General features: G+C 33.3%; 2 protein-coding genes across 5 annotated transcripts in view; one reads left to right on the top strand and one right to left on the bottom strand.

Annotated features, from left to right (window-relative positions):
- Positions 1 to 19,155: 19,155 nt before the first annotated feature.
- Positions 19,156 to 22,640, bottom strand: LOC114337218 (uncharacterized). Its single transcript, XM_028287624.2, has 2 exons — positions 22,238 to 22,640; positions 19,156 to 21,743 (listed from the first exon to the last, which is right to left on the bottom strand). Exons 1-2 carry the CDS (start codon positions 22,245 to 22,247, stop codon positions 19,258 to 19,260), a joined length of 2,496 nt encoding a protein of 831 aa, XP_028143425.2. The 5' UTR covers positions 22,248 to 22,640; the 3' UTR covers positions 19,156 to 19,257.
- A 102-nt stretch (positions 22,641 to 22,742) lies between these two features.
- The window catches only part of LOC114330483 (transducin beta-like protein 2), a 517,566-nt gene continuing 516,851 nt past the window's right edge, over positions 22,743 to 23,457 (top strand). For 3 of the 4 annotated variants that reach the window (XR_007698451.1, XR_007698450.1, XM_050652545.1), the window contains exon 1: positions 22,755 to 23,158. Coding sequence is in view for 2 of the 4 variants with exons in the window: in XM_050652545.1 (XP_050508502.1) it covers positions 23,026 to 23,158 (133 nt within the window). In the remaining 2 variants the exon portion in view is untranslated. Of the gene's footprint in view, positions 23,159 to 23,457 lie in introns of all 4 variants that reach the window. The other variant, XM_028280645.2, reaches the window with a different exon arrangement.

Here is a 23,457-nt window from a genome sequence, read left to right as displayed (position 1 = left end):
ACCGGTCTTCCAAGGTAACCAAATTAGATCATTAGGTGATTATTACTATGTGGGGGTATATTATATCATAATACATTCGAGATATATATCTCATGGAGTTGTAAAAAAAGTACACTTTTAATTGTGATGGTATTCGAAAGGAATGCCGACAATATTATGCATAAGCCGTCTAATACGAATTATTGTTTCTAACCGAGCTTGTTACATCTACTTTTATTAATAGCAATTTGCGATCGATCGCAAACATGAGTTTATAGAATACTGTCTATAGATTCCTACTGTTTTTTCTAAGATATTTTCAAGGAGACGTCTTCGATTAGAGTTGGGGTTATAAATTGACGAAATTACAGTGAGTTTATAGGACTTTTATTTACTTTCGCCATGTTAATATTATAGAAATTCATTATTACTCCACGGTAATAATAAGCTAGAAATATACCATTTTCGGGACACTCAAAGATCCAGGTAGTTGACTATTTTTTTAGTTATTGTAGACCTATAGGAAGAAAACCTACCTGTTTCCTGCCTAGAGTTCGCGTCCGTTTTTTAATTATTAACAATTAAGTGCAAAAATCGCGATTTTTTCGATTTTTTGCACCCCATTCAAAAGCTAAATAGTTGACATAAAATTACAAAATTTAATTTTTTACATTAAAAAACATTCAGTACTCACCGGAGGGACCGCAGACGTTCGGATACAATTAGCGTCTCTTTGCAAAGAAAATGACGTCGACTTTGCAAAGTAACAAGACACTTACTCAATACACACACTACACATTAAACCTGAGTTAGTGATAAGTTATATAATTACGTGGCCAAAGGTTCTAGTTCTAAACCAAGGCCAGAATCAGAGAAAAAAACCTTCAAAATGACGATTTTTGAAAGTTAAAAAGTTAATTTGTTGCTACGCAATCTGCAAAATAAGTGAAAATCGTTATTTGTTAATAACTTTTACTAAAACTGCCTTAGAATTTTAGTGTTTCACCCAAAGTTGGATATTGGAGTACTTAACAAACCGTCAAAATTGGAGACCGATCCATTAATTAGTTTAAGAGTTATTCTAATTGTTTATCCCAGAGACCTTTATCTTGCAATAACATAAGACAGAAAATAATGAAGATAGGGAAATTCTGCATATGCAAATGAAAGTAGAAAATTGATGCTATCAAAATGTACTAAAAAAAGATAAAAAATTATCTAATATAGTCAAAAATCCTAATGCCAAATTTGAGAAATTTTGTAGTTTATAAACATTTAGGATAACTTTTCTATACTGAATATATTTTGATCGTTCTTGTTTTAATTTGCATGTAATTTTTCTGAGCATTAAAAATATGCAATTTGTCTAGACATTTATTAATTAATAAACAGTCTAATTTGTTTAAACAATTTTTGAAAAAATAATTTTTTCCCAAAAATACATGATTTTAATCATACTATCGTTATTAATCATAGAAAAAGTTAAGGTATACTTTAATAAATAAATTATCTTCAATAAATAATTATCTAATAAAAATCATTTATTTATTAAAGTGTACTTTTGTTTTTTCTATGATCATTAATGATACTATGATTAAAAAAATAGATTTTTGTAAAACAAATATTTTTTCAAGAATTGTTTAAACAAATTAGACTGTTTATTAATTAATAAATTTATAAACAAATTGCATATTTGTAATGTAGGTAGAAATTACATGCAAATTAAAACAAGAAATATTAAAATCCATTGAGTTGATTCGGAGATACAGAAAATTATATTCGTTTGAAATTGCTTTTTCGGTATTTTAACTCAGTGGATTTTGTAGGTTCCTCCTAGTAATCGTTTGAACTACATTTGTGAAAAATCGTAGAGGGTGATGTGAAGCTACAATGGTACAAGGTACAATGGTACAATTCACAAGGTATAAACTACAAAATTTTAAAAATTTGGCATTAGGATTTTTGACTATATTAATTATTTTTTTATCTTTTTTTAATACATTTTGATACTATCACTCTTCTACTTTCATTTGGCATACTCAGAATTGCACTATCTTTATTATTTTCTGTCTTATCTTATTGCAAAATAAAGGTCTCTGGAATAAACAAATAGAATAACTCTTAAATTAATTAATAGATCGTCTCAAATTTTGAAGGTTTGTTAAGTACGCCAATATCCAACTTTGGGTGAAACACTAAAGTTCTAAGGTAGTTTTAGTAAAAGTTATTAGCAAATAACGATTTCCATTTATTTTACAGTTTGCGTAGCAACAAATTAACTTTTTAACTTTCAAAAATCGGCATTTTGAAGGTTTTTCAATGTTCTAAAAAACTGAATTTTGTAATTTTATGTCAACTATTTAGCTTTTGAATGGAGTGCAAAAAATCGAAAAATCGCGATTTTTGCACTAAATTGTTAATAATTAAAAAACGGACGCGAACTCTAGACAGGAAACAGGTAGGTTTTCTTCCTATAGGTCTACAATAACTAAAAAAGTAGTCAGCTACCTGGATCTTTGAGTGTTCCGAGAAAATCCTTATTATTCTGGACTATATTGCTTTCCAAATTATCTTACGGAATATCTATTAACTAATTTCTTAAAAACCCTTATAATTTTTTTACGTAAATACATCCTTTTCCTTCTATAATACCTTTTAATATAGTGTTATGTTTATATTCAAAAAGTTGGACGGGTTTAAAATGAATGGTTTTTGAAAAAAAAGATCAAATTATAGAGCGCATTTTTAAATTTTCTTAAAAATCTTCTATTCTCCATGTAACTTGAAAAATAGATAAGAGATACAGTAATGAAAAATAAAAACAAAGTTTTTATCTAAAAAAAGCATATATATTGTGTGGTATCTTTTTTTTTGTATCGAAATCTCTTATTATTTTCGAGTTACATGGAGAACAAGGAAGATGTTTAAGAAAATTTAAAAATGCGCTTTATAATTTGCTCTTATTTTTTTCAAAAACCATTCATTTTAAATCCGTCTAGCTTTTTGAACATATAAATAACACTATAATAAAAGGCATTGTAGAAGGAAAACGATGCATTTAAATTCTGATGGGTGAGGGATTAAATATACTTCTCATTTTTTCTTAAAATACATTCGTCTTCAATTTTTTTGCATCATATCTCGCTTAGTTTGAATCTAATCAGCATTTAATATTGCTCATTTTAAAAGCCTGTTCAAGAACTACAAAAATGTATGGGTAAGATTTAACGCTAAAATCGACCGTTTCTCTGTTATTTCAAGTTGAATACACCGATTTGAGCATGCATAAAAAACAAACTCTTCTAACCTATCATATCTCTTTTTGTATTATAACTATAAGATTTATGAAGGAACAAATCTCTTTGTTTTTTTATAAGCTACAAAAATATTTTATATATTTTCGTTAGATGCATAGTTTTTAAGGGATTCGCAAAAAACCGTCCGCTAAGGTGTCATTTTTCAATGAAAATGGCCAATTTTCAACCACGCATAACTCAAAAGCAAAAAAAAAACTATATAATAGTTTTTGTTTAGAATTAAGTTTTCTAGCCACTTTCATGGCTATTTTAACCAAAAAATTTTCTACCCCCTTTAAGGGGTGGGAACCACCCCCAAGATAAAAGCGCACATCGACATAGGGTAGACTTTGTTTATTGAGGTATTCCCTACTTACAGTGAAAATATCGGTAGTAAAAGTAAATCGGTGTAGTAGGATGAAATTCGGAGCCAAATACCCTCATTGAATGCCCTAGTAGTGATGGTTTTGTAACGTTGATTGATTATATATATTTGTGTATTGTGTGTTGCATATGTGTTGTGTATAAATTGTAGGTGATATGTCTCCGACTTCCTATTATTGCGTTATTGTTGATATATTGTTGTTATTGACTTCTAAGTCAAAGCGCACATTTCGATTCTCGGCATCAACAACGAAATTTTCATTTCTAAAAATGATACGAGCCGTTCACCGTGCTTCAGAGGACACGTAAAGCCGTCGGTTTCCCTGGGCTAGTGTGCATCGACACTAACTATTTGAAACAGGGCTAACAATGTAAATGGGACCGGAAACTGTCAGAGAGGATCTCCCTGGCAAAAATTCCATATGATATTATATTATAGAGTTATCTCATTATTTTTGTCCCGCTGTAGTTCAAGTTTATTGACATTGTTTATTGGTCACAATAAACAAAGTTTACATTTGTTGGTTATTGGGTTTAAATGTTGTCTGTCATATATACCTACTTAGCTACCTTTCCCTTGTTCTAGCTAACCATATCCATTTTAATCTTTTTAATCATTATTCTAAAACATGTTTGCTATTGTCTTTTTGCTGCTTGATTCTCTTTAATTAATTTTTATTTTTTTATTATTTTCTTTACCAACTGAGAAATTTGTTTACCAATAAATTTTTTCTTTTATATTCATTAATTTCGAATATGTTGTTGAATATGTGGCTGCGGTGTTTTTGTTTTACTTTTCATGGGGCGACACTCAAGATCAATATTTCACCCCATTGTAATTTGTATGCTTTACATTACATTTAATCCGACACACCCTTTTTTATGGTCCATGTTACGCTTCTGACCTCTACTATTTCCTTGTTTGTTGTAATTAAAAGGCGATTACCAAAAAGTAGATACATATTTAATGATTGTGCTTACTGAAGACAAAGTAAATACTTTCCAAATCATATAACTTAATGTTCTTGTAATGAAAGTTTGTGAAACGAATTTTTGAAGACATCAAGAATGTGTCATCCAAATGGATTGGCTTCCATAAAAACTCAGAAACAACTATAGGTACCTATGTACATATTTATTTATATAAAACTAAACTATACCTATAGATTTCGATTAACAAATTATTGAATAGACTAGGTACCTATACCATACCATTGTTCCTATACTATTAAAAAATATAATGTGATTATCATCACTTTCTTTGTTATCTCAACCTATACTCTCTTACCTTAATAAATCCGTGTTTAATTTTTTGATGTTCTTTTTCTTCTTAGTTAAGGCGTGACCAGTTCCGGATTAAGAATCTTGAGGCCCATAGGCAACCCAAGCTATGAGGCCCCTTAAGGCCTCAGCCTTCTCTCTCCAAAACCACCTCGGTTAACCTATCTCCATCCTCCATCTACAGTTTTAAGTTCAATCCCTTCTCTCTGTAATGATTTACTGACAGCGTTGATGCGTAAAATTGTTGCCCAAAACTCATTCATTACGAATGTTTCTTTTCTTGACATTTCTTTCAACGAATACTTAGCCTCTTGAAATGTTTAATCCTTTTGATTAGTGTTTTCAGCAAAGGAATGCACAGCAAATTTAAAGACGTTGTAACCTTTAGACAAAGCTCTTGTTGCGTCAGCCCTTGCATTCCATCTAATGCTGCTTATTCTTTTAATGACTAGATCGTGGCGAATGGGATCGCTTAGTGGAGTTTCATTTTAAGCATTTGATCATAACTTTCCAACGGCTGGTAGAGGCTGAAAAAAAATTGTACACGGACTGAACAAACCCCAAATACGATATTGCTCCAACGCAACTTTCAGCAGCACTTACTAAAACTAAATTAAGCGAGTGTGCGGCAAAAGGAATGTAAATTGCAAGTTTGTAAATCTTAGATAAATGAGCCTGGATACCAATTAGTGATGTAATGGTAGGGGAGCCCAAGCGGGGATTTTTGCAGTTACTCGAGCGCGTCAGATTATCATATGGGGAGAAACGTGGTACCCTGCAGATGTACCTCTGCCATATATTGGCTCTTAACACAGGGGAGTTCGTTTAGGGGGCCCGAAAAAAAAAATCTATCCTTAAAAATACTCGAAATTGTCAGATTAAGATAAGGTAAGTTAAGTACATGCAAAACAGTGTATATTTAAAAAATCTGACGATTTGAGCGGGGCGTAAGGGAATTGGTGAGTCACAAAGTTTCACAAGAAAAAGGCGAATATTTCGCGAAATGAACGTCAGATCGAAAAACTAAAAACTACACGTTCAATATTTTTCAAAAATCTATCGATAGATACTAAACACGACCCCTCACAGAGAGGGGTGGGGGGTAAATTTTAAATTTTAAATACAAATCCCGCGATATTTAGTAAAATAAACATCAGATCGAAAAACTGCAAAATACACTTATTTAATATTTTTGAAAAATATATTGAATGGTACTAAACGCGACCCCCCACGGAGGTGGGGTGGGAGGTTACTTTAAAATCTTAAATGGGAGCCCCCATTTTTTATTGCAGATTTGAATTCTCTGCATAAAAATAAGCAACTTTTATTCGAAACATTTTTTCGAATTATGGATAGATGGCGCTATATTCGAAAAAAACGATTAATGGAAATGGAAAATTAAATTAAAAAATGGCAAGCGCCCGCTAAATTGGAAAATTTTACTTAACTTTTTTTGGTTTTAGGACCTAATAATCACAACCCAATAGGTCCCCAAAGCGCTCGAGTGACTGCATATTTAGCATACTTTGCTCCCCTACAATGTCATTTTTTGAACATTCGCGATACGAATGCTAATTCGAATATCTGCTACTGACATTCGCGAACGCGGATGCAAAGGCGAATATTCAGTTCTTTAAATTTGTTGCTATTTTTGTAATGTTTTCTAAATTTATAATGAGAAGTTAATTAATACAATAATAATAGTATCGATTAATAATAAGAAGTTAATCATGAATGGCGCTACAACTCTTCGTGCGTCTTTGCCGTGTTTACTATTGCCTTCCATGTTTGTCTTTGTCGGTCCTGTGCCACTAATTCCCATTATCGCACTCTCATTTTCTCTAGATCTTCTTTGACTGCATCTTTCCAGCTTTTTCTAGGCCCCCCTACAGACCTTCTTCTATCTGGCATTTCGCAGAACACATTGTTTATAAGGCGATTGTCGTTACTCTAGCTCGTTATTGTATCTGCGCCTACATTCGTTTGTCACGCTGTCTCTGCAAGGGCCATATATCATTCGAAGGATTTTCCGTTCCCACACCAGCAGTTTATTTACTTCTCTTTTTGTTAGCGTCCATGTTTCGCTTCCATACGCGAATGCTGGTCGTATTATGGTCTTATATATTTGGATATTGGCACCTCGTGAAAGAAGTTTTGACTTCATTAGATGTTGCATTGCAAAGAAAGATCTGTTTCCTGCCATTATTCTCGTTTCAACTTCTCGCTCTAATTTGTTGTCCTTTGTGATTGTTGCTCCTAGATATTTAGGGTCGATTTCTCATACCTGCGTTAATCTATGGTTCAGTTGAACCAGGTTCACCCGTGATCTGTGGTTTTGTTTGAAATGCATTTCTCATTGTGGGTTCATGTCAGCGCTCGTTGTACAGCTTTCGAGAAATGCCAATAGATGGCAAAAGGTAAAAAACTGTCGCCATTTTGAACTACAATTTTTATGCTGTTTTTGAATAAAGTTAAATTTAAGTATTTATAGTCAAATAGTCATTTTAATAATTATTATAAATAAATATTATAAAAACAAAAATAATGTTATCATTTATCGTTGGGCTTAATATAATAAAATAGGATATATTTATTATATGACAGCGTTTCGTGTTAATACAACGCATGCGTAGTCCATGGAATCATCTGAACTGAGTTCTGAAATCTTTGAACGGCCGAATTCCACCGTTCAAGCATCGTTCAAGTTTAAACTGCAATCGGTTGAACGTGAATTGAGAAAGACGATTTTGACTTTAAACTGACGTTTACTAGAAGCTCAGGTTAAACTGGAGTTGAACTCGATATGAGAAATTGGCCCTTAAAGTCTTTAACCACTTCGAAGTTGTGATCGTTTATAGTAATGTTTTGCCTTATTCGCCGTCATTCTTGTTTTGAGACGACCATGTATTTTATTTTGTCTTCATTTATTTTTAGACCGATGTTTAATGTAGCTTCTTCAAAGCCCGAGAAAATATCCTTAATTTCTAATGTTGATTGTGCTACTGCGTCTACGTCATCGGCAAAGACGAGTATGATTTTTGCTCCCCGCGCAGTTATGTCTGGTTTGATTTTGTGATATATTTTCCGCATGACATATTCTAAGGCCAGGTTAAACAACAATGGGGACTACGGATCTCCCTGTCTCAGTCCAAAATTTACGCAGAAAGCATTTGATATTTCCCCCCCTATTGTAACTGGTAGAATATTTCCTTATGGTATTGCGCGATATTTGAATTTTTCAACATAATATATGATTTATATATTTTATTTAATTCTAATTACATATTATTTTTTCGTTTTGGGTCCTACGAGGCCCCTAGGATATTGCCTACTTTGCCTAATGGTTAATCCGGCACTGGGCGTGACTCATTAATCTCTGACACTTGGTCGTAAGTTCTTTATATAGTTCGTCCGCTATAACTTTTCCCATGCGTCACAATTCATTTTCAAACAAATTAAGTCAAAACATAAAGTGAAACGTACGTCGATGTGTATATACATTTTGTATACTGTATACTATAACACAGCGGCGTACGTTTCACTTGTAGTTTTGACTTAATTTGTTTGACTTTTTTGTTTTTCCGTTGACCTGGCTGGGGCTTGAACTCGCATTCATCACAGCGAAGTGAAGTGCGGTCAGCCGCTAGTCCCACTGAGCTGTCTGACCGATTTTCCTTGCAAATTATTAAAAGTAGAAAACTTTTGAGAACCATATTATATTCCTTAAAATTATTAGTTCTGGAACCTTCTGTAATCTTCTTCTTCTTCTTTAAGTGCCATCTCAGCGGCGGAGGTCGGCAATCATCATAGCTATTCGTATTTTAGAGACATCTTGATTGACGTCCAGGCACCTTTGTATAAGTATGTTAAGTGAAAAAAGAGCTTCACGATTTCCCAGGCCTTTGCGAAACCCAAATTGCGTATGATTAATGTATATGTCCAGTTTGTGATATATTCGGATATGGATTACTTTCAGTAGCAACTTTAGCACATGGGACATCAAACTAATGGTGCGGTAGTCGCCGCATTCTCTTGCGTTTTTCTTTTTAGGGAGGCAAATAAAGATCGACGTCAACCATTCTTTGGGTAATGTGCCTGAGCTATAAACGTTGTTCAAGAGTACCACTTCAAAGAGTACAACATCAATATGCTGCTCATCTATAATTTTTAAAAGGTCCATAGAAAGCATGTCAGGGTCTGGGCTTTTCCTGTTTTTCATTGTTTTTAACGCATGTATTATTTCTTCTTTTGTAATATCTGGACCTATTTCTCCTGAAGTGAGAAAGTATTGCAGGAAGTGTTCCAGGTACCCTCTTTCATCATCGAACAGTTCATCGATGTATTCTGCCCAACGTTGTACTTTCTCATCGGTCTCTGTTATAGCAACCCCGCGTCTATCCAGAAGTGCACCAGTGAGATTTTGTTTTCTTAGTCCAGCCATTTCTTTGACTTTTTTATGCAGGTTAAATAGATCGTATCTTTTTTTAAGGTCCTCGATCTCTTTGCATTTCTCTTCAAAGTGTTTTTCTTTTGCCTGCTTTATCATAATAAATACACCATTAAATACACCTTCTGTAATACACCATTTTAAATTTGATTGATTTTTTACGAACAATCTTTACGAAAAATTAGTTGTATTACGAACAGTGCATATAATCACCCTAATGCATCTTAGTGGCTAATTTACCCCTTTCTCAAAAAGGCACCCCATTAAATGCATGCACCCCACTCCGTGGTTTTTCATATTTGGGGGTCTATTGAACACATGATACAATAAAACACCTTTAACGTTATATGTAGTTCATCACCATCAATGGAGTGAGTCTTTGCCGCGTTTACTATTACTTTCCATGTTTGTCGGTCCTGTACCGCTATTTCTCATTGTCTCTGTACTTTCATCTTCTCTGACTGCATCTCTCCATCTATCTCTGGGCCGTCCCACAGACCTTCTCCCATCTGGCCTTTCCCAAAACAAATTATTTACAAGGCGATTATCATTATTGCGTAGATATAATATGCCCTTGCCCATCTGAGTATATTTGCCTTTATACACTGCGGTGCAAAAAAATCGATCCACTACAAATTTGGTCATTTTTGATGTTTCGAATTTTCTAAACCTGTTGTCCGATTTAAGCGATTTTTTACCACGTTATAGTGTCATTGACAACATCGCTGTAATAATATTGTTGCTAGACAGTCAAACTGTCATTGTATACCGGGTGTACGAATCAAACTGTGCTTTTTTCTCAAAGTTCGCATCACCGTGTGGATTATTCTATCATTTATAAAGTACAGAAATTAAAACCCAACTATAGCCTCAGGTTTTCTTAACATTTTGTCTTTCGATTCATTCGCTTATGTTGGATAATAAACAAGTTAGATACTTTTACAACTGGCCATGTTCGTCATCAGTACAGGGTGTTTTCTAAATAAGTGCGACAAACTTTAAGGGGTAATTTTACATGAGAAAATAATGACAATTTGCTTTATAATCATATTATGTCCGCAAACGCTTCGTTTCCAAGATACGGAATGTTCAATTTTTTTACAAACTGACGATTTATTTATTGCTTTAAAACCAAATAATATATGCAAAGGAAATTTGGTGGGTTTTAAGAGGTAGTTATTGCACATTTTTTAACATACAATTCAAAATTGTATATTCACCATTGACGTGCGTACGGGTAATATTATCGGTCATAATACCCGTTTGCGCGCCAATGGTGAATATTAAATTCGTAATTGTATGTCAAAAATGTAATAACTACGTCTTAAAACCCACCAAATTTCATTTGCATATCTTAACTGGTTTTAAAGCAATAAATAAATCGTCAGTTTGTAAAAAAAATTGAACATCCCGTATCTCGGAAACGAAGCGTTTGCGGATATATGATTATAAAGCAAATTGTCGTTATTTTCTTATGTAAAATTACCCCTTAAAGTTTGTCGCACTTATTTAGAAACACCCTGTACTGATGACGAACATGGCCAGTTGTTAAAGTACCTAACTTTTTTATTATCCAACATAAGCGAATGAATCGAAAGACAAAATGTTCAGAAAAACCTGAGGCTAATCCACAGAGTGATGCGAACTTTGAGAAAAAAACACAGTTTGATTCGTACACAGCGCCGTGTCGTGCTATGATGCGACGAGGCAGTCGCATCAGGCGGCATTACAAGGGGGGCGGCATAATCAGTAAAATAAAAAAAATTGTCAGATTGTTTAAAGAAGTGTTGTCAGAAACTATAGAAAAAATTAAAAGTTAGAGACAATATGGCTAATTACCAAATAAACATTTAATGAAATTGCAGAAAATTTTGATGTAAGTTCCGAATTTCCAGCTGAAAATGAAATTAGAGCCAGTAGAAAAAAGCGTTAATTTGACTACGAAAAATATGTGGAGGAGCTAAATTTAAAATAAATTTGTTCATCTATACTTTAAACATTGCCATTAATTCTTTGATTGATCGATTTTCGCTTCTAGAAACTCATAATCAAAATTTTAAATTTTTATATGATATTTTTAAATTGAGGGAAATAGATGATTAAACACTAGAAAAATATTGTATGAATCTTCATTCAATACTTTCAATAGAAAAAGAAAAAAATCTGATGATATAATGATCTTCTAGAAGAATTGCGTGATATATTTCAAATTACACCATACTCCATGAAACCTTTATAGAGGTTTTGCACTATTTGTGTCAAAATGACGAAATGTAGATATAAACTAAGAATTTTATTAACACTCCCTGTCTCAGTAGCTAGTGTGGAAAGAAGTTTTTCAAAATTAAAAACTATTTACGAAGCTCCATAACACAAACAAAACTAAAAAAATTAGCATTTATTTCAATAGAGTTCTCACTATCTGCTACAACTGTTTCTCCCAACTAGACTACACCAATCTGATTGACGAGTTTGTCAAAATTAAAGGCAGAAGGGTAACATTATAATTTTTGTAAATGTTACTTATGAGCATAGGCGCAAAATTTGCTTGCAATGCTTTTTAAATGCATTCACTTTTTTTCGAATCCTGAAAAAACTAACAAATATTTTTGAAAAATTTAAACACAGATTGAAATATTACAATATTGCCGAGGGCCGAAAGTCCCTTAGAATAAACAAAAGAGATATTTGAATTTGAATAAGATATTTGTAATTAAAAATTACACTCAATTTTCTCTTTTTTTTTACCCTGTAACTTATTCAAATAAACATTATAGAGATTTTTAGGGACGTTCTGCCCTCTGTAATAATGTAATCTTTTAGTCTGCATTTAAATTTTTCAAAAATATTAATTAGTTTTCTCAGGATTCGAAAAAAAATGAATGCATTTAAAAAGCATTGCAAGCAAATTTTGCGCCTACCCACTTAATTAGTGTTAATACATATTTCATTTATTCTAAAGTATGTTTTGTTTTTAAAATAGAAGTTTTCGTTAATTTTGTGTAGTTTCTTTTAATAAAAATAAAAAGTTAGGTAAGTTTCAATAATATTTAAGGGGCGGCATTTCGAAGACTTGCATCATATTGAAAAGATGTACCACACGGCTCTGTTCGTACACCCGGTATACAATGACAGTTTGACTGTCTAGCAACAGTATTACTACAGGGATATTGTCAATGAATAAGGCTATAACGTGGTAAAAAATCACTTAAATCGGACAACAGGTTTAGGAAATTCGAAACATCAAAAATGATCAAATTGTTAGTGGATCGATTTTTTTGCACCACAGTGTATATCTGACTAGATTTTCCTTTCCGAAAAGACTCTGACACTGACTAGTTATTGTATCTGCGCCTCTATCCGTTTGTCACGCTCTCTGCAAGGGCCATATCATCGGTCTAAACCGCAAATTGCTTAAGTCCATTTTTTCCGAAAATTGTTTTTTGGTGTTATCTAGTCATCATATATCATATATCTCCAAGTGGAGCAAAGGGCACCTTGCGGTGTTTCAAGTAGCATGAGGAATGATGGTGAGGTTGCTAGTCCCACGCATCATCTGTTGAGTTCCGTCCAATTTTGTTTACTAGTTTTCTCCATTCTCTTCTGTTTTTTGCTATCTTTTTTGCATCGTTCCATGTTAAATTATTTTCTTTGAGTTCTTTCTCTATTGTTCTTTTCCACGTATAAGATGGTCTACCCATTCTTCTTTTGCCTTGAGCATTGTAATGTAGAGCTTGTCTAGCAATATTTGTTGCTGGTTTTCGTAACGTGTGTCCTATCCACTTCCATTTCCGTTTTTTTATTGTATGTTCTATCCTTTCTTCATTTGTTATTCTCCACAATTCGTCATTAGTAATTTTGTTTGGCCAAAATATTCTTAGTATAATACGTAGGCACCTGTTAATGAAGGATTGTATTTTCTGAAAGAATTTTTTATGGTGTTTCCATGTTTCTGCTCCATATAACAGGACAGACTTTACATTAGTTTCAAATAATCGTAACTTTGTTCTTCTGCTGATGTTTGTCGAGGCTAATATCTTGCGCAAAGAGTTGAAAGCGTTTTGTGCGAAGCTTATTCTTTGTGTTATGTCCTTTTCTGTGCCTCCTGTTGTGTTTAGCAGACTGCCCAAATAACAGAAATCTTTTACTTCTTCTATTTGTTTCCCTTCCAAATATATATTGTTTCCGTTCGTTTCCCCATTTGATAGTATTTTCGTTTTTTTCGGATTTATTTTTAAGCCGGTTGCTTTTGCTATGTTGTTCAATCTGGTGATTTTGTTTTGCATGTGTTGTCTGTTTGATGTTATGAGACATATGTCGTCAGCGAACTCTAGATCCTCTAGTTTTGTAAATGGTGACCATTGTATACCTGTTTTTTTATCTTCAGTTTGTTTCATTATCCAATCTATGACTATTATAAACAATGTCGGTGACAAGACACAGCCCTGTCTTACTCCTTTTTAGATGCTTATTTGTTGGGATAGTTCCCCTTCATGTTCAACTCTGGCAAAACATTCGTCGTAGAAAAGCCTTATTACTCTTATATATTTGTCTGGTATTCCATAGAGTTTTAATATCCTCCACATCATATTACGATTTATTGAATCAAACGCTTTTTCGAAGTCTACAAAGTTGATATAAACTTCCTGATTCATTTCTCTTGATTGTTCCAGGATGATTCTTAGGGTATTTATATGGTCAATACAGGAACTGTTCGGTCTGTTCGGCTTGGTTAATTCTTAATTTTTCATTTATGGGATCTTTAATTCTCTCCAATATTATTCTGGCCATTATTTTGGTAGCTACAGTGAGAAGAGTGATTGGTCTCCAGTTTTCGCATAGTGTGAGATTTCCTTTCTTTGGTAGCTTTATTATAACTCCTTCACCCCAATCTTTTGGTATCTTTTCCTCGATGGTGTTTACTAGTAGTAGACGGTAAAAGCTACCGCCTGACAATTCCCACAAGCGTCATTATTTTTTATTTCGCGCCAATTTCGCTAAACGAATTTTGCTGAAGTCCAAACGTTCTTTCCCATTCAGACGAATATTGCCTATGTCAGTGTTTCTGAAGTTGTTTTGATTGAAAACGTTAGAAAATGTAAGTAAATAAATATATTTTGACTATTATTTTTAATATGGATATAGTATATAAGTAGAAAGTTTGCGTACATATTTTGTTTAACTAATTTTGGTCAATTATGTATTGCATGGAGTTAGGCAATTTTCTCTTTTTTAAATTTTGTTCAAAAGTTTTTTGTATCTCCTGTAAAATTTTCAATTTGTGACTTAGGCAATTTGCGGTTTAGACCGACGATATGTCATTCGAACGATTTTACGCTCCCACGCCAGCAATTTATTTACTCTTTTTGTTAGCGTCCATGTTTTGCTTCCATTCGCGACTGCTGTCTTAGGTATATATCTGGATTTTTGCACCTCGTGAGAGAAGTTTTGACTTCATTAGACGTTACATTACAAAGAAAGATCTGTTTACGGACATTATTCGCATATTTATTTCAACAACGTTATACATACCTAGTTCCTTTCTAAAGTATATAATCGACGGCCTAGAATAAAAAAATAAAAAAAAAACAAAAGTCAAATATTAACCGATCAAACTAATATAGTAATCCAGTAAACCAATAAAATAAAATGTAGTGAGATACTACGATATTAGGTATTAATAAATTATCAATATAGACCAGAGAAATAAGGAAAAAAAATATCGTGTTGGTGACACATCCCCCTCCAGGCTGAAACCAAATTTTTCGAGTAATATGGTCATCTATAATAATAACCTGTATGTTTCCTGCAGCCGATTTTGATGATATACATAGTTACAAACAAATGAAGATCAAAAAACGGTAAATTTTCGCTTTTTTCGTCTCTTACTAAAAAATTGGGCATTTTAAACAAATTTGAGAGTAATAAACTCATAAACCGTATAAAAAACTTCAATATGGCGTTCGCTGAATATGTTTATCCTTATTGGTTACTTAGAAAATTGCCAAATAAATCATAAATTTTGAGTTTTTATAAATATTCATAACTTATGTAAAAATTAACTTAGAACCTTCTTATTACATGGAATGCTGAGTTTTATGGTGCTTAAATTACACCCTAAATTCCAAAGCAATTGGTCAAATAGTTTAAAAATTATTTAATTTGTTTATCCGAAATTAATTTTTTTTGCAACACTGTAAGTCAGAAAACGATGAAGTTACAGTAATATTTTGGATAGTTTATGAAAGAAGAAAATTTACAGTATTAATTTAATTTAAAAAAAATGACAAAAAATAATTATAGATATTGCAAAATAATTTTGCAAAAATATGTGAATTAAAAAAATGGGGGGGCTAACTTTGTCCCTAAATGTCCTAGAACAGTTGTTTTTCTTTCTAAATGTGTATAAAAATTCAGTCTTTCTAAATATGAAAAAATAATTTTTCTACGGGTAACGGTTAAAAAGTTATTCTAATTGTTTATAAGTAAGCAAAAAATGGACATGTTTTTGCAATATAATTTTACACTGTTTAAAATTATTTTTTGTCATTTATTTTTAATTAAGGTAATAGTATAACTGTTCTTCTTTCATAAACTGTCCGAAGCATTATTGTAACCTCATAATTTTCTGACTTATAGTGTTGCAAAGAAAATGAATTTGGGAAAAATAAATTAAATAACTTTTAAACTATTTGATCAATTGCTTTGAAATTTAAAATATAATTTAAGTACAAGAAGTCTCGGCATTCCGCGTAATAAGAAGATTCTAAGTTAATTTTTACCTAAGTTACGAATATTTATAAAAACTCAATATTTATGATTTATTTTGCAATTTTCTAAGCAACCAATAAGGTTGGACATATTCAGCGAATGCCATATTGAAGTTTTTTATACGATTTATGAGTTTCTTACTCTCAAATTTGTTTAAAGTGCTTAACTTTTTGGTAATAGACGAAAAAAGCGATAATTTACCGTTTTTCGATCTTCATTTGTTTATAACTATGTATATCATCAAAATCGGCTGCAGGAAACATATAGGTTAATAATATAGATGTCCATACTACTCAAAAAATTTGGTTTCGGCCTGGAGGGGGATGTGTCACGAGAAAAACCTTATTTCTCTGGACTAATAGTCTAAGAGCTGGGAGCTGATTTTGTGCGTGATAAGTAATATGGAAAACTATACGGAGATATGTTGAATTAGTTGTGTACATGATTTTCCCCAACGGCCGGAAACCATAGTGGGGGACGAGGGTAGTTATAAAGGGTCAAAGTCGCGGTTTTTAATAATTTTTTTGTGACGCTCATGCGTCATTTTGTGCACCAAAATTTGGGAATAAGTAGATCATGACGTAACTAAGTAAAATCTCCAGGGGTGGCACGCTGCGTGGCCGACAAAGGGATGGGGCTAGAGTGAATATAAAAAATACAAGGGGTTTTTTGCGACGTTCGTGATTGAGATAGTGCACCAAAATTTGGGAATAAGTAGATCATGACATAACTAAGTAAAATCCCCAGAGGCGGAAACCAGACTGGCTGACGAGGACGAGGGTAGTTAAGGGGTAAAAGTCGCGGTTTTTATTATTTTTTTTGTGACGCTCATGATGGAGATAGTGCACCAAAATTTTGGAGTAAGTAGGTCATGACGTAACTAAATGAAATCTCCAGGGGCGGAACGCTGCTTGGGGTACAAAGGGGCGGTAGGCAATACAAAGAGAGTATAAAAATATAAGGGGTTTTTTTGCCGTTCGTGATCGAGGTAGTGCACCAAAATTTGGGAATAAGTAGATCATGACATTACTAAGTAAAATCTCCAGGGGCGGAACGCTGCGTGGGGGACAAATGTTGTGATACGTCACAAAAAAAATAATACAAACTGCGACTTTCACCCCTTAAAACTACCCTCATCCCCAAATCTGGTTTCCACCCCTGGAGATTTTGCTTAGTTACGTCATGATCTACCTACTCCCAAATTTTGGTTCACTATCTCGACTACGAACGTCACAAAAAATCCCTTAGGGTTTTTATATACTCCCCTGCCCCCCACACCTTGGTGGGCCACGCACTGTTCCGCCCCTGGAGATTTTACTTAGGTACGTCATAACCTACTTATTCCCAAATTTTGGAGCACTATCTCGATCATGAGCGTCACAAAAAAATAAAAAAATCCGCGAATTTGACCCCTTATAACTACCCTCGTCCCTCACTCTGGTTTCCGGCCGTTGGGGAAAGTCATGTACATAACTAATTCAACATACCCCCGTATAGTTTTTCCCTATTACTTATCACGCACAAAATCCGCTTCTATCTCTCCGACTACAAGGCATTCAATCATAGAAAAAATAGAGCGCTAATTCATGTGGAAATATTGGAAAATTCAATTTTTGTCGGTGTTAAACACAGCCTATCATATGCTCCGTTTAGCGCAAAATTAATAAACAAACGCTTCTGACAACCTAATAGATAAAGGATCTATAAAAGATTAATTGGGGTGTAAAATACCTTCCTTCCGAATATCCAACATTACAAGATATTGACCACGTGTTTCCCGTCATTACATCAGACTCCAAAACAGAAAGGGATTTATCTTAATGTTAAAATAACGATATATTGATGACTAAATCACTACGTCACTCTCATAACAGGAAACTGGTTTATTACTAACGATAATAATTGCGAAGTCCAGACCAGAATTAGTCATTTCATTGGCATAGCATACTTACTATTCTACCTTTGTTGTTTATCACAAGCGTCTTTCTTATCAATGCGAGCGGTAGTAAAATTGTAGAGCAAAATATACATATTATTTTTATACAAAAAAGTAATTAAATAGCTATTTGTATAACAAGGGAGGAAAGTGCTACTTTTCCTCCCGAGAATGAAGTTTACTGCCCGACGCGTAGCGGAGGGCAGTAATCATTCAAGGGAGGAAAAGGCACTTTACTCCCATGTTATACATATGGTTTTTCCACCTTCCTCAAATAACAAGTCATTTTTTCATTTTTACTTAATTTATTTATGTAACTAACCAACAAAATTTATTAAAACTAAAACTAACAAGTAGGTACAATATAACTGTCAACTGTCAGATATAAGTAAAATTATTAATGTAAACATTGTTAAATCAAAATAACAATTTACTGTTTTTTACCATTCTGCAAACTACTGGGTGTTTTATAAATAAACGTTAAAATGTATAGATACTTAAGTAATAAAAAAAGATATTGCACAGGGCGTCAATAAGTTATATTTCATGAATGAAATACTATGACGTCACTTTTACTTTTCCTCCCTAGGGAGGAAAAATATTTTCCTCCCTAGGGAGGAAAAGTACAACTTTGCTCCCTACAATCAGGTCCGGAAAAGTATACTTTCGGTAGAGGTGGGTGGAAAAACAATTTAAAATAGTGTATTCTGATATACATATCGTCACCTGAATGCAGAACTAGCTTAACTCACATTTAAGATATTTTACAGGAGAGCGATTTTAATGTTTCAATGTGTCATAATTTAAACAGTATTTGGTTAAATGGTGAAATTATCTCAGTATAGTATATTAGGAACCTTTTAAATGTGTTATTAGGAATGAGACGGATTAATGATAATTTTTTTATAAAAAGTGTGACTTAGGATACTACTGACTTATAAATTCTACTGCAGAACTATTGTAAGTGCGATGTTTGGTACATAAGCTACTTCTGCATTAATACATTTCAAGCTTAGAATAAATTTAAGATTAACATAGGATACAAATAAAAACAAAATCGGTAAAATTTAAAACTTTTTAATTTTTATTAAAGATTTACAACTCAAAATCAAAATACCAAAGAATACTATGAAATGGTCAAATTATTAAACTAACATATTAAATTAATCTTCGTCAGTTTCCTGTTCGGGAATGTTACTAGCTTGAAGATTAGTGAAAAAGTTATGGTATTCCGTAGGTATAACCTTGTTTTCACACAAAAATAATAAGTCTTTATATTTCGCGGCAGGAATTGGAACTGGTGAGCTTCTTAACATTCTAAGTTGATAGGTCTCTAATGAGTCTAACTTTTGGTGGCTCCTTTTCAATTCCAGAGTATTAATTTTTATAAAATCTTCTTCAAAACTATATTTAACGTTAAGTTGGTTTGGGCATTTTGGGTCAACCATAATAACTTTCAAATTATTAAATATGACTTTGCAACCAAGTTCAGTTTTATCCCAATTTTTTGTAGTTTTGGCTAACAGGTCCTTTAAATCGTAAAAGTCCGCCTGAGCCATTTCTTTAATTTTATAAGGTCGCACTTTACACGCAGTCCTTGCTAATGTGTACCACTGCTGTGGACTAAATATAGGGATTTTTTTTGCAGCTCTTTCGATAACCCCATGTACGGAGTCGCACTCATTTTGTGTATGTCCCTTTTCTAGAAAACTGTGAGTAATTTTAACACCATATTTGGCGGCACAATACATGTACAGACAATATATAAATCGATTGCGATTTTGTCCAGTGCAGTTGTCACTATAGAAACTGAATTCCTTAATTCCATTTCGTACCATTTCGTCAATGAAACTTAATATGCAACTACCGATTTCACAAGCACCCCTACATGCTAGCGATTCTGGCCACATGTAGCAGTATCCCTGTTTGTTAGCAGCATCGTACACAGTCAGATTGTAACATGCAAGCTTACGTCTATAGTAGAGGAGAGATACTTCAGCTTTAGGACATAACAATGTTTTTTGTAAGTCGTATATAGCCATGCAAAACGAATTATCAGTTTTAGCCCTCTCTTTATCTAGTTCTTTATTTGCTCTAGATAAGTCCTTGTTTTTAAGATGAGCTTCCATTGCAGAACGAAGTTCTTCCTTTTCTGACGGAGAAGAATTAGACAATTTGTTGCAAAAATCGCACTGGTCTTTTTTGGGAATGAAAAAACCCAAATTAAATTCATTGTTAAATACCTCTCTATATATAGCATAAGAAGCTATGGTATTTATATTGTTATCACTGCAATATGTTTTATATAAACGGTACATTTTGCTGATATTGAGGTCAGGTGGCAAATATTTTTTAGTGCTATTTTTTCTGCAATAATGGCTTTCAATCAAAGCAAATGACTTAATATGATGTCGTACTGAATCCTTAAAATGTTTTGGCAATCGAGAATTACATTGTACTTTACCTCGTAAATCTGCTTGTGGCGATATTGAATTTGAATGATGAGTTTTTTTAACTACTGTTTTGACGATTTGATGACTTATTCCCAGGGTATTTAAGAAAAATGTTTGACATACCTTGATTGTGTTGACTGGACAATTCTCTTGTGGAAAAGTATAAAAATACGACAGCTTTCTACGACTTTCACAAGTATCACCTTCTGGAAGCTCAACTGCATCCTTCTTTTTTCTGGGGTGTTTTGTAGGCTTCACAGTTAAGTTCCGCAAAACAAATTCTCTCTGATAATTAATATCTCCCAATTTCCAAAAATCTTGAAAAATCTGGACGCGATGTTTTTCCTGAAATTTCGTTTGACATTTAAGTCTGCATGTTGTGGGACATGGCGGTTTCATAATCCTTTCTGAAACCTGTTTAGACTTCCAATTTACATAGGCCTTGCCGGAGTTTCGTAATTTCTTTATTCTATTTCTCCTCCAATTATCTGGGTTTCTTTTTCGCTTACGAGACTTGGTGATATCTGGTATTTTTTCCTCAGACACTAGGGCATCCTGCTGGTCTAAATCAAAATCATTTGGATTAAAATCAACATCTGAGCTTCCATCTGTAGCATATGGGTCACTATTTTCATCAGTTTGATGTGAGATGGTCGGTAAAAGCTTACCGGTAGATGTGGATGGACGCGTAATATCATCTTGGTGCTGAAGGACCTGCTCTTGAAGGACACGTGTTGCAAAATTTACAACGCTAGGTGTAGGATTATGGGAATCTTTAGCTTCATCACGTTGCTGCAACCGTGGTTGTTCGATGGATGTTTGAAGATCTATGACGTTATCTAGAGGTGAACAATAACCCAAACAATTATTCGGAGATTGGCGATACTGCTCTGCTTCAGGTACTAGTAGGCTTATGGAGGTAGGTATTGGTAAGTCGTAATATTGATTATAATGTTGGGAAAACTGCTGTTCTATCGGTGTCTCGAGCTGGCAATACTGTTGTTCTTGGTGTACGGGAGAGTGTAGACATCTTAATTCACCTAGATCTCCGTAGTACTGCTGGTTAGTATACAATGTGGAAGGGCTTTCTACCGTAGCTATAGATATGGGACTACCTGCCGTATCATTACTTGATTCTCCAGAATTCTCATGTTGTGTTGGATTCATAGACATGGCCATTTTTACCATTAACGCACCTGCAACAAATTTACAATGAGCTTACAGTCAGCATAACAAGAACATATTAATTGCAGACATTTAAAATTAATTGATACAAATTAAAATACTCAGAAACCAGGACGTACGTTAAACCTTATTTCACTTGTTCAAATTTACAATTTTTGTCCCAATAATAATGTATCCCCAAACTGCCGTCTGTAGCAACGCATTGTTCAATATAAAGAATTATATATTATTTAATAACGAAATATGTATGTGTGGTTAGTAATTCTGCGATATTTTCTCAAATATATCATAAAATATTGTGAAATTCAACACGTGCCTAATAGTTATATACAATTTATAGCACGTGGCAGAATAAAAACACAGCCCTTTAATGCGTACCTACTTTCTACCAAAAGCATCTTAAAAACAAGATTCACAGTTTTATTAATTCACTTATTAGATAAAAATTAGATTCACTTAATAGATAAAAAACTACTAATAAAGCATATTTATTATTAAAACTTACCTCGTTTCATTATTGTTGTTAAAATTCACACTCACTGCAACTCTATTTGGCAAAAGAACAAACGTGAATATCCAACAAGACGATGGAAATGACTAACCGATAGCCGTTGAATTATCCTATGTAAATAGAAGATAACAAAAATAATGTTGGCGCGCATTGTTATTGAAAATGCAGAACAATCCTAACTGTATTTGTATTTACTTAGGATTATTCTGCATTGATAAAATAATGATTTGCTAGTTAGGATTATGATGTTCTATATAGAATTTCTATTAGTAAATTTAAAGTTATGAACTTAAGATTGTTCTGCATGAAAATATACGATATGTATTACCTTTATAAGGAATAAACGAAAAAAAAATTTTTTTTGAGTTAGGATAGTTCTGCATTCAAGTGACGATATAACCACGTGTGAGCAGTGATCAGTTTATCTGAAGAGCGCAGACTGGAGGGGATAGGACCAGAAAGTTGTAGAGGTAAATAAAAATCAAATTTTACACATAAAATCGATCAGTAAAGAGCTATACGTGTCCCTGACGTGTACCTATGTTTATGTAGTTAGTAATCCGCAGGTCTGTTAATAGAAAGTTCATTCAAAACATGAATAAAGTCAGTCATTTCAAGAAAAATTCAAGTTTGGCGCCTTTCTCCCATGTAAATGTTGCCGCCAGTCTCGATCAGTTGTCAGTAAGTTGGAAAGTACAGCTGAGAGAAGTGTTTTGCGGACCTCGTGGTAGTGTGACTCATTGTAAAACGTTGAACTCTATTTTTGTCGAAATTTTGTAAAAATGGAAAGTGTTATTTCTGATTTTCTAACAAGCACGGTGTTTGTTTTTTCGCTACTTATTGGTGCAAGTGGTTTACTTATACTGTACTTTATCAAAACGTTTAAACAGGAGGCAGTTATCGAGAAAACCAAAAGTAAGCATCGCATGTTTTTAAGAAATCTACAACTAATATATTTTACACATCTCTGACCATAATTTCGTCTATTAAATTTGATTTATTAACTTATTAGATCGCTTGCGTTCATAATTAAGTCATTCTTATTTGCTTTTTGCAAAAATTATATAACCAGATAATATTTGTTTAAAGCAAATGCTAAAAGTCAGAGATGTTGAACCACCAGGCTACTAGAGCGGTACTAGGCCAATGAACGGAACCCACCACGTGGTATCCTCGAAAGACAAAAGTTAAGTTACCGTTTTAGTTGATAGTTG

This window comes from Diabrotica virgifera, chromosome 5 (genome assembly GCF_917563875.1).
Source record: "Diabrotica virgifera virgifera chromosome 5, PGI_DIABVI_V3a".
In the NCBI taxonomy this organism is placed as follows: domain Eukaryota; kingdom Metazoa; phylum Arthropoda; class Insecta; order Coleoptera; family Chrysomelidae; genus Diabrotica; species Diabrotica virgifera.
The sequence above is the reverse complement of the archived record's forward strand: the minus strand, read 5'-3'. Positions and strand labels throughout refer to the sequence as shown.